Source organism: Rattus norvegicus, chromosome 8 (assembly GCF_036323735.1).
Source record: "Rattus norvegicus strain BN/NHsdMcwi chromosome 8, GRCr8, whole genome shotgun sequence".
Taxonomy (NCBI): domain Eukaryota; kingdom Metazoa; phylum Chordata; class Mammalia; order Rodentia; family Muridae; genus Rattus; species Rattus norvegicus.
In genome coordinates this window covers 128,433,627-128,445,198 of record NC_086026.1, presented here as the reverse complement: position 1 = coordinate 128,445,198, position 11,572 = coordinate 128,433,627, and the positions used below count along the sequence as shown (strand labels likewise).

The 11,572-nt window shown below is 49.0% G+C and overlaps 1 protein-coding gene across 2 annotated transcripts in view; it reads left to right on the top strand.

Annotated features, from left to right (window-relative positions):
- The first annotated feature begins 480 nt into the window (after positions 1–480).
- The window catches only part of Scn11a (sodium voltage-gated channel alpha subunit 11), a 70,278-nt gene continuing 59,186 nt past the window's right edge, over positions 481–11,572 (top strand). Inside the window, 3 exon segments of one of the 2 annotated variants that reach the window (NM_019265.2) lie at positions 481–524; positions 6,340–6,613; positions 10,949–11,067. In NM_019265.2, the coding sequence (NP_062138.1) occupies positions 6,347–6,613; positions 10,949–11,067 (386 nt within the window). In that variant the 5' untranslated portion in view covers positions 481–524; positions 6,340–6,346. 2 annotated transcript variants of the gene reach the window in all.

Below are 11,572 nucleotides of genomic sequence, written 5' to 3'. Positions count from 1 at the left end.
GGGGTTTGGTGACAGGACCTCCGCAGAATTGCTTTGGTGGCCAAGGGGTGTCATCTTGGCATCCCTGTGGCTCCCATATAAGCAAACATAAGGAAAAGAAGGGGGCAGGAGGATTCTGACTGGGTTCCTCACAAGGGGCAGCATGTTATGTGGGGTTCAACAGCCCGGCTCAGGTGGCCGGCAGGGCCCAGTGTAGCTTTTCTGAGAGGATTTTCTGTTCCCTCACACTCTTGGATGAGGCTAAGGAGAAAAAAAAACCAACCTGTTTCTTTATTAATGATGCTTTTTGCAGAGTTAGATTAAGCACTGATTAAAGGCAAGATGTAAGTACTCTCTCAGTCACTTCTCTGCTTACAAGGCTTCCTTCACGACTCTTTAAAATCACTTTGGCTCCCTTCCCGTTTGCTGTCCTCCCTGCGCTCCACCCAGCTTCCCAGCTGCCCCTCCCAGAGCTCTAGCCTACTGCCAAGAGCGAGAATCTCTGGAGCCATACGGTGCCCTGATCCTCCGTACCAGGAAGACAGGTAAGCCTTCTGGGCTGGGCCGAACCCAATCCTCTGTCTTTTCAGTCTAGGGCTTGGTATTTAGAGACCTTCATGTGTTTGTGTCAGACTGAGATCAAGCCCCTTTGTAACCATATCCCATTGAAATCAGAGGTGGAGACCAGGTAGGAGATGCGTGGTCAGGTATTAGAGCCCATCATCGAGTCTCACAGAGTGGGGAGGAGTTGGCAGGAGGGGCTGCCCGGCTCTGACAGGTGCTCACCAGCCTGGGGGCTTGATGTGAGCAGGTGGTGTTTTCTAGACAAGGTATGCTTGAATCTTACTGAAATCTGAGGTTCTGGTACCAATCTAAATATTTTCTGGGCTCGTTGTGCACACTTAATCAGAAATCACCGTGCGGTTTCTTGGTTGGAGAGTGGTTTCTTGTGGCTGGCTTTGGACAGGGGTCCTTGTGTGAACGTCTGCTCACTTGCTTCTTGGTTTTCTTATGGAATCTATTGATGGGGAGGTGGCGTTCTTTCCGTTGCAATCTACATTAGTACATATTAATGACTTAGTGGTAATCATGGCTTAGAACTTGGTCAGTCCACCATGCAGTGTGGACAAGGAGGTACCTTGGAGCCTGCCTGCCTGGGTGGATGGTGGAGGTGACCTGGTAGGGGGCGGTGGGATGCCTGTGACAAAGATGGGAGGGGGCCTGTCACACACAGTGAGGGAGCCAAAGACCTTGTCAGCCCTACTGGAGACTGGGTGGCTTTCTCCTCCTGACTGTGTGCTCCTCCTGACTGTGTGCTCCTGCCTTCCTTGGGTTTGACCAACTTGGTGGAATTCCAGGGCAGCTGAGAGCTTGAGACCTGGAAACTGGGCCCGAGGGTCTCCAGAACGTGCATACAGGACCCCAGGCAAGGCTTTTGACTTCTCTAAGCCTCGGTGCCTTCTTGTGTCAGGTTGCCATGTTGCGATGCTGCCTACCTTTTAGATTTTCACAAATAATTGGAGGAGAGCTTAGCTTACAGTCATTGTTAACTCATGAATGTCCGTATGACTGGTGACATTCTACGACATGGACATTCTACGACTCACCCTCCTAAGTGAGTCTGGTGGGCAGGTTGCCAACCTTTCATGATGTCCCACACATTTCTCCTACTGGTTGGGGTAAAGTGTGAGGGTCTGACCAGACAACTTCCTAGAGAGAAAATGAAAGCAGTCCACTAGTTGGGAACCCTCCTCTGAGAGGGCAGAAGGACATTTGCTTCACGAGACTGTTCCAAGACCAGCATGAGATGATGCAGGCTACACGCCCACAGTTTCACCTGGAACAGGTTAAGCACTGTTAAACGGCATCTGAGTCCGTTAAAGTGTTTGTCATGCGGGGCTCAGTGAGCAGATGACCATGTACAGTTGTGTGCAAGTGACAATGACGGTAATGTTTTACATGACCGTGAAAAGGAGAGTGAGAAGAGTATGCCAACACATTAACCCTGCATGTGTTGGGCGACTGTGGCTTGTGATCATTTCCTGTTTGTGCTTTCTAAACCTTATTGAATGAATGGCTTTACTAGCTGCAGCAGGAAGCAGATGGCTCTCCAAATTGGGCATTTTGGGACTGTTTTATGAAAGGGACCTTGTAAGAAGGTGCAGTCAGATCTCAGTGACAGAAATGAGCAGTTCTTGTCTGGTGAGGGTGGGGGCTATAACACATCACATCAGAAGGCCTTAGGGAAGGCAGGACCAGACAGAGACATGCAGATGGCAACCTACTGGCGGGGCTGATGGCCAACACCAGAAAGAGGCAGGAGGATATTCCTGACCCCTCTCTGTTCCCCTCAGGGTTACCTGTGAGTGCGTTTACTGTCTAGACACAACCTGAGTACAAGGGATTCCAACCCTTGAGCTAAATGTGGGTCACCTCAGGGCATGATGGAGCAGGGTGAGAGGATGAAGGACAAGCTGGTGCAGCACAGTGGGTCATGTGACTTCGAGAGACTCTAAATGGAGCCCAGAGCCTGCGTGCAGACACCAGTGCCTTCGTGCTGGGACTCCCACGGTCTAGGACACAGACCCAATAACGTCAGCTCTTCAGGGCCACTTCACCTCTTCCTGAGGCCTCATCGTCACCAATTCATCATTTACTTCTGGCCACTGGCGTCTGAACCCCCAATTTCTTCACTTAACAAGCTTAAGTAGAAGTCACAGGAGTGTCTGTCAGCGAGAGGAAGAAGGGAGAGTTTACTGAGTGTCTTCTGCCCCTCCTCAGGTCCTTCTTGCTTTGCCATTCGTATTTTTCTGTTTATTTATTCTTTAATATTTTTGTTACTGCGTGTTGACTGCACGGGACTGTGGGCGTCATTGTGTTTTCATATGTGCAAATAACACCCTTTGACCCTGCTCGTGACTCTCTCATTTCTTTCCTCTTCCTCAATTACCCTCTTTATCCCCCCCACCCAGATCCGCATCGGAGAGTAAAAATGTAATTCTTGCCTTCGTCTGGCTGATGTCACTGAACATGGTCGTCTCCAGTCCAACCTGTCTTGCTGCAGGCAGCGCGTTCTCATTCTAATTTACTGTCGAGCAACATACACAGATTTCATTCAAAGGCGCACTTGTCGGTTGCTGAGCTTTGAGGTGCATCCCCAAAGCTGGATACCGTGAAGGGTGGCCCAGTAACTTCGGGCGTGTGGGTATCTCTGTCCGATGCTGTCCTCGAGTTGTTAGGGTGTGAAATTAGGCGTGCTGTATCTGGTTCGTACTGTGGCTCTAGTCTCGTTGGAGCCTCCACCCTGATTTCCCAGTGACTTAAGTGGTTTCCGTTCCCACCTGCAGTGGGTGAGGTTCGATTTCCCAGGCGCCTGAGCATTCTTTGCTTTTGTCTTAAGTGGTAGGCAATCTAATTGGTCTCTCTCCTTCTCTCCCTCCCTCCTTCCTTTTCTCCCTCCCTTCCACCTCCCTACCCCTCTTCCCCCTCCCTCCCCCCCTCATACGGGGATTAAATTAGGGCCCCACCCCTGCTAGGCAAACGTTCCACCATTGAAGTGTATCTCCAGCCTTAGATGGGATCTCAGTACATCTTTGATTGGCATTTTCTTGGTGGGTAAGGATGGCGAACACTTTCCCTATGTATTATTAGTCACTTGTACTACCTACTCTTTCGAGGGTCTGTGTCATCCTTTGCCCACTTTTTTTTTTTGTTGTTGTTGTTGTTGTTGTTGGAACGATCTTATATTGGGGGAGGGTTCATCAACCCTTCCTCATGGCTGCCAGCACGTTGTTCAGCTCCTCCCACTTTCTCTTGGCGCAGATGCGCACTCCCACCCTCTTCTGGATGAACTTGAGTGCGCACTTGTCCTTGGACAACTCCATGGCGTGCCGCTTGTAGGGTGACACGAAGCTGCACACCTCTCGGATCATGTCTGACAGGAACTTGGTGTGTTTGGTGAGGTGCCAGTTGTGGCTTGGAGCCCGCAGCGCCCACTGCGTCTCGGTGTGACGGTTTTCGTCAACCGTGGCCCTTGTTGAGGCCCCTGGCCATGGGGTAGCGCAGGGCCCTGGCTGCTGCTCTTTGATGGCAGCCGGGATAGGAAGCTTTTGCCCACTTCTTGATCGTCTGTCTAATTTGTTCCCTTGGTGTTTACCTTCTTTATACATGCTGGATACTAATCCTGTGTTGGACGAATGGCCAGGAAAGATTTTCTCCCATTTTGTAGGCTATCTGCTCAACTCTGCTTATTTTCCCATTGTTATGCAGACACATTTTAGATTGATAAAATCCCAGTTGTCAGTTCTTCCTATCATTGTCTTAGCTACTGGAGTCCTCTTTCGAGAGGCAGTCATTTCTCCTTCAGTTCTTTGTTGTGCATAGGTACAAAATGACACGGGGAAGGTCTTATCTGGTTATGTTTAGATGCTTCTTATACCTGTGTGTCCTTATCTTTCCCAAGATTTGGGAGGGTATTTTCTTGTTTGCCTACCATTTTCCTAAAGAATGTCTTTTGTCTATTTCTTCGTGTCTTCAGCACAATAATATGTAACTCCAGTCTTCTATTTTTGAGACAGAATCTCATGTAGCCCAGGCTGGCCTCAAATTCACCATGTAGCCAAGGATGACCCTGAACTTCTGGTCCTCTTGCTTCTGCCCTCTAGAGTTCTTTCATGTTTCTTTCATAATTTCTTAGTTTTTTTTTTCTTTATTACTGCCTGGTTTTTCTGATTCATCACTCTGTTTAAGTCCTGAAATCCCCTTCTTTAGATTGAGCTTGACCCCACGTGGGGCTCTCTGCTCAGGTATCTTTATTAGCTCAACAACCATTTCCTTTCCAAGACTCTCTTTGCTTCTGAAAATGTCCATCTTTGCAATGAGTTCCTGTCCACACCCTATTTTGTCTTTCTTAATTGTTCCACGATTTTCTGCAATCCATTGATCTTTTAGAAACGAATTGTTTTGAAATCTTGACATTCCGTCCACTGCGACCTCTCGTGGGTTGGTTGTTGGTGTCTCTCCAACCCTTGGAACAGTCTTCTGCCTTCTTTCACTGTCTTCATTATATCCCAGTGTTGGGATCAACTGCTGTGTCTGTATAGACATATGTTTTACTTTAAAACACTTTAATTTTTTTGAAAACAACTGTTTTATAGGTACCTGTGTTCTGTCTACACGTATGTCTGTACACTACGTGTATGAAGCGCCCAAGACCAGAAGACGGTGTTGGATCCCTCGGAGCTGGATTTGTGGATCATTATGAACCACTGTGTGGGTGCTGGGATTTGAACCCTGGTCCTCTGGGTTCCAGTCATAGCCCTTAACCACTGAACCATCTCTCCAGCCCCATTTTCTGCTTTCATGTGAGAGTCATTCTAGGAACAGGTTTCTCTTAAAGATGCACCCTGAGGTTTGGGCTAGTTCAAATGGCATTTTGTAGTAGTTTCCTTGTTACATCTTAAACAAAATTTTGTTGCATCCCTCCCCGCATCTGTATTCCATGGCATGGTGTGGAAGTTAGAAGACGACTTACTAATTGGTTCTCTCCTTCCACCACATGGATCTAGGGCAGTGAGCTTAGCTTATCCGCCTTAGTGGCAAGCACCTCTACCCCCTGAGCCATCTCTCCAACCCTTGTTACTTCTTTTGATAAATGCATTTTGAATCAATGCAATCTATGTTAGATCCGGAGGGTATTTCTTTTCCAGTGGGTCTCCCAAGAGTGTGGCATTACAGCAGGTCCAACAGATATACCATGGACAGTGTGTTTCACTCTCTGTAACTGTAGCTTTCGTCTCAGCAACAATGTATATCCGGCAGTTCTATCTTAGCGACCTATGGACCTATGCTGTGGACTCCAGCAGGTGTCAAGCATGTGGTCCTTTTGTTCTTTCTCTCTACTGTTGCTGTGGAGATAGGTCTCCTGGCCCTCACACATACCTGGAGTCTGGTCATCAGTTTTTTATGGCTTTGGTGCTTTTATTTCCCCAATTCTTTTAAAGCATTGTTTGAAGGTGACTGTGTGTCCAGATGCTAACTCTTGGGGCTGGAGAGATGGCTAAGTGGTTAAGAGCACTTGCTGCTTTTTCCAGAGGACCAGTTTACAATATATACACCCAGGACCCTTAAGCATACAGAAGATGTCTGCCAGTTCCTCCTATCCCTTGTCAATGCTATGCCCCAAGGTTCTGCCCTGCCAGTGTGGCAGCCCTTTCTAGTCTACCCCACAGAGAGTCAATACCCAGACCTTGGCACCTCAGCACCCATTTCTGTAGCCTTCCTGGACACTATCCCTTGAGGGTGAGCCCCAGGGCAAGCTGAGTGCCATCCCCATCCTGAGAGCTGTGTTTCTGGGCCAAGGGTGAAGATGGAGGAGAGGTACTACCCGGTGATCTTCCCGGACGAGCGGAATTTCCGCCCCTTCACTTCCGACTCTCTGGCTGCCATAGAGAAGCGGATTGCTATCCAAAAGGAGAGGAAGAAGTCCAAAGACAAGGCGGCAGCTGAGCCCCAGCCTCGGCCTCAGCTTGACCTAAAGGCCTCCAGGAAGTTACCTAAGCTTTATGGTGACATTCCCCCTGAGCTTGTAGCGAAGCCTCTGGAAGACCTGGACCCATTCTACAAAGACCATAAGGTACGTTCACATGCAGGTGGGATGTCCCCTTTCTGTGCTCACACGTGCATTACTGGGTCTCTGAATCCAGTCTCTGAATCTGGGTCAGTGGCAGGCAGGCACACCTCCTTTCCTTTGCCATCACCCCATCTTTGTAGCTCTTACTTGTTTCCTCTAAGAAAAAGAAAGAGATGAGGCAGACTGTGCCGAAAGGTTAAAAGGTCAGCACAGGAAACAGTTATAAACAAAAAGAACATAGTGGTCAGTCAGGACAGGAAGTAGGGCCTCCCTTGAGCCTGGCTTCATGACTCCAGACAAATGTACACCCAGATCCTCATTTCCTATGTCTAGAGTGGGAACAATGTCTGATCTCCCTACTCCAAGGTAAGACATGCAGTCAACAATTCACAGTGCTGCACCGGGAAGGGGAAGGGACGTCCTTTTCAGCAAGAGCATCACCTCCCAAAACATTTGGACCATATGTAGGCTTTCTAAGCTGTTAAAGTGAGATTAACGAAGGTCAAGCTGATAGTTGATGTAAGGTAGGTGCTCAGCCATTGAAAGCTGGGTCCCTGTTAATCAAGTGAGCTTGTGCAATTCTACGTGACCCTCACAGCAACCTATGGAAGCCTCCATGGTTTACCCACGACCTATAATTCTGATTTTTTTAAAAAAACAATTATTTATCTATCTTTGTTATGAATGTGTATATGCATGTGTCATGGGCATGTGTGTGGACAGAGGATGATTTCAGAGTTGGACCTCTCCTACCGTATGCACCCTGGGGTCTGCCTCTCCCGCTTGGCGAGTGTCTTCAGCTGCTGAGCGATCTCACCACCCCCTAGAGGGAATTCTTCTTTTTCCAAATTAGTTTTTATCTGTGTGCATGGGTGTTTTTGTCTGTAGGTGTGTCTATGTACCATGGAGACTAGAAAAGGGGGTAAGGTCCCCGGAACTGGGGTTACACATGGTTGCAAGCTGCAATGTAGGTGCTGGCAATTGAACCCAAGTCCTCTGGAAGAGCAGCCGGTGTTCTTAACTACAGAGCCATTGCTCCAGCCCTCTCTGATGCAATTCTTGCTGTAAATTCTAGAATGACTTCAGAATGAGGAAGTCTGATTCCTGAGCTGTCCTTGGCTCCTTGAAAGCCTGGGCTGTGAGGCCACCCCCCCAGCCCTCTGAGGGGATTCCTTCTTTGGAAAGACCCAGGCGTCCTTGCTGTTTCATGGTTCAGCAGAGGTTGGAAAGTCCCTCATTAGACCAGGTCTGGGAGCTTGGGAAAACTTTTAGTATAACGACCATGGTGCTAAGACCACCTTTTGCTGATACCTGTGACCTCTTAAGAGTCGTTTCCTGGGTGCATGGTCTGTAAGTGGGGACCCTAGAGTTGCCAGACCAAATGGGGATGGGCCATTTAGAGGAAGTTGGGAATATATGTGGAAGGGACAGAGAGAAGAAGGAGAAAAAAAAAACACCCCACTTCCTTGTTTCTCCTTTCATTATGCCCCAGAATCCCAGGTATCTCTTGGAGACATGGTTGTCAGAGGAGAGTTAGTCAGGAGAATTCTCTTTGTCCTGGAGCTGGGTAGGAAGCCGGCAGGACAGGCAATAGCTCATGAGCTTCAGACTCCTGGAAGGCAGGCTCTGGTTTTAGGGCCACCCCTTCCTTCCTAGTTTGGGCTTGTCCTTTGATCTGGAAGGCATGTTTTGAGCCCTGCATGCCTATGGTCTCATGTGGTATGTGTGCTCAAGAGTGACGAGAGAGCCCTTTACCCTACAGATGAGGAACGGAAAGTTTATAAGGTCAGACAACTGGGAATGAATCTCAAGAGTTCTTTAGCTCTTGGCAACTTAGCGTCCCCCTCCTTTAGAGGCTCCTACTGAGGAGAGAGTTGGAGATGAGTCCGAGAGCAGGTAGGAGGAGCTGGTCCCTATCCCTCTAGTCATTAAAGCCCTGGCAAGTGTTGTTAAATGCACCATTAGCTGAAATATTTAAAGCAATGAGAGGAATCTCCAGAAGAGCCAGAGTACACAGGGGCAGAGCTGTACTGTACCTCCCTGTCATTGGTGGTGATTCTCTTCCCCTTGTCATCAGGGGTGGCCATCCTCTCTGTGGCATCAGGGGTGGCTGTCCTCAAAGAGAAGGTCATTATCAGTCCTGAAATGGTCTGTATACTCAAAGGAAGGGCACAGAGCCCTCTTAACAAGTCTTGGGCTCATAGACTCCCAGCACTGAAGGAGCCCCATGGCCGTAAGACTGACAGACACTGTGGCCGTACTTTTCCTTGCAGACAGATGGCTTCCAGGTCAGTATGTCCAGCAACTCCCTGATGGGAAGGAGGTGGCTAGAATGCTCTGGTGTAGAGCCTATGCTACACTATTCTTCTAGCTTTGCCCTCTAACCTGAGAACATGCTAGACCATGAGGTTAAGTGGGATTTCCCCTCACACCAAAGGAGCAGCGGAATGGGGTACCAGAATGGCCCTCACTCTGTGATCTGTCATCCTCAGAGCAGCAAGGAGAGCAGATCAGCTGTCAAAGGGAGAGTTTGGGGTGGATGGCAGAAGCTAGTGAGTGACAAGCCGCTGTCCAGAGCTGCTCAGGGACACGTGTCAGGAGGAAGAACGGAGCACAGTGCATATGCTGGTTGGTTTGAGAAAATGCCTTCGTGAGATTGGCCCGTGGACAAGTCTGTGGGGGCACTTTCCTGATTAGTGACTGGCGTGGGAGGGCCCAGCCCACTGTGAGAGGTGCCACTCTTGGGTAAGTGGTCCTGGGGTGTCTAAGAAAGCAAACTGAGCAAGCTATGGGGAACAAGCCAGCAAGCAGTGCTCCTCCATGCCTTCCCTTCAGTTCCTGCCTCCAGGTTCCTGCCCTGACTTCCTGTCATGATGGACTGTGACGGGATGTGTGAGCTGAGCAAATCCTTTACCCCCAAGAAGCTTCTGATAATGAGCTTCGTCCAAGCGACAGAAGGGAAACTAAGGTAGCCCACTGGGCTTTGTAGAGGGGGGACTCGTCATCTGGCAGAACTGCCCTGTATCCAGCATCTGTAGACCTGCTTCTAAAGGCCAGTAGAGGCCCCATCCCTGACAGATGGCTAAACCTCCATGCACAGGGGCAGTGCCCACCTCCTTCCTCAGGCAACGACCACAGGTAGATCTGCCCTGTGTGTGTTGGAGGCTGAGAGGAGGCCTTTGTGTGTTAGTTACTCTCCCTGGAGTTGGGACAAACCCCTGACATGAAGCGACGTAATGGAGGAAGTATTAATTTTGACTTACGCCTTGAGGGCTATAGTCTGTGAGGTCAGGAGCGGGAGGCAGCTGGAGTGCGTGGTGGCCGGTCACTCGGCTCCCGCAGTCAGGAAGCAGAAGGAGATGAACGCTGGTGCTCAGCTCACTTCCTTTTACTCAGTTGGGACTCCAGACTGTGAGGTGCGGCTGCCCACATTTGGGGTCTTCCCACCTTAATTAACACAATCTAGACAGTCCTTTCACAGAGATGCACAAAAACCGTCAACATTATACATCATACTGTGTCACACCTGGTGACTTTTTCCTTGGAACAGTCTGCATTTGTTTATTTAATCAATTAATTAATCTCTCTCTCTCTCTCTCTCTTTCTTTCTCTCTCTCTCTCTCTCTCTCTCTCTGTGTGTGTGTGTGTGTGTGTGTGTGTGTGTGTGTGTGTGTGTGTTGTATGATGTCTTAGCACATGTGTGATGGTCATAGGACAAATTGCCAGTATCAGTTCTCTCTTACCATCATATGGGTCCTCCGGGTTGAACTCGGTTCTCCAGATTTGGTGGCAGGCACCTTCACCTCTTAAGCCCTCTTGCCTGCCCCTGAAGTAGTTTAAAGGTTAGAAGCAGATCGGTTATTTCATTAGAGCTGCTCACACTTGCTGCATACCCATAGAGTCTCTTTGTAGCTTAAGACAAATTGCAAATATTTCTTTGAGAGTGGTAGCCTTTTAAGAGGCTGGCTACGTGCGTGTGGCTGTTTAAGCTTAGTTTCTGTGCATTCTCCTTCTAGTCCTGACTCTATACATACATACTGTGAATGTCAGCACCAAAGATTTCCTTGCCCAGATATGATACCATACCCTGGCTTCTAGGGCTTCAAGGCTGTGCTCTCCAGTGTGCCCTGTGATGTAAACAGCCCACAGCACAACGCTCATCTTGAGGCCGATGGGAGCAGCTGGCCTCCAGAGTCTCAGGGTCAATAATTCTGCCACCAGAGACTGCCGTTATTAGGGCTCTGGATGTGGTTTCCCTAGAACTTTTTCTAATGGGTCTTGGAAGAATGCTGTCTTGCCAGTGTGTTAATATTTTCACGTTGTGATTTTTCTTCACAGACATTCATGGTGTTGAACAAGAAGAGAACAATTTATCGCTTCAGCGCCAAGCGGGCCTTGTTCATTCTGGGGCCTTTTAATCCCCTCAGAAGCTTAATGATTCGTATCTCTGTCCATTCATATCCTTTCTCCAAGTCCATGCCGGGAAACCAGTGTGAGCCCCAGGGGTCCGTGTGTGCTCTGTTGCCACTATTACTGTTAGTTTGAGTCAGGGTCTCGTAGCTCAGGCTATCCTTGAAAGCCCCATGTAGCAGATAACCTCAAACTTTTGATCTTCCCACCTCTGCCTCCCAAGTTCTGGGATTATAGGAACATGCCGCCACACACCGTTTATGCAGTGCTGGGGGTTGAACACGGCTTCAGTATGCTAGACCAGCCCTTGACCAGCTCCATTTTCAGTGGAAGCAAATAGTCTTTGTTCTCAAGGTGCTCCTGGTGTGTGTGTGTGTGTGTGTGTGTGTGTGTGTGTGTGTGTGTGTACATGTGTGTGAGCGCGTGTGAGTGTGTGAGCAGCCGTAGCCCAGGAGCACCAGCTTCAGGAGACATGCCCAGAGGCATTTGAGTCTAAGTGAGCACAGAAGAGGCTAGGCCATTTTAGACCTGAGAGGGAAGCCAATGTGTAAC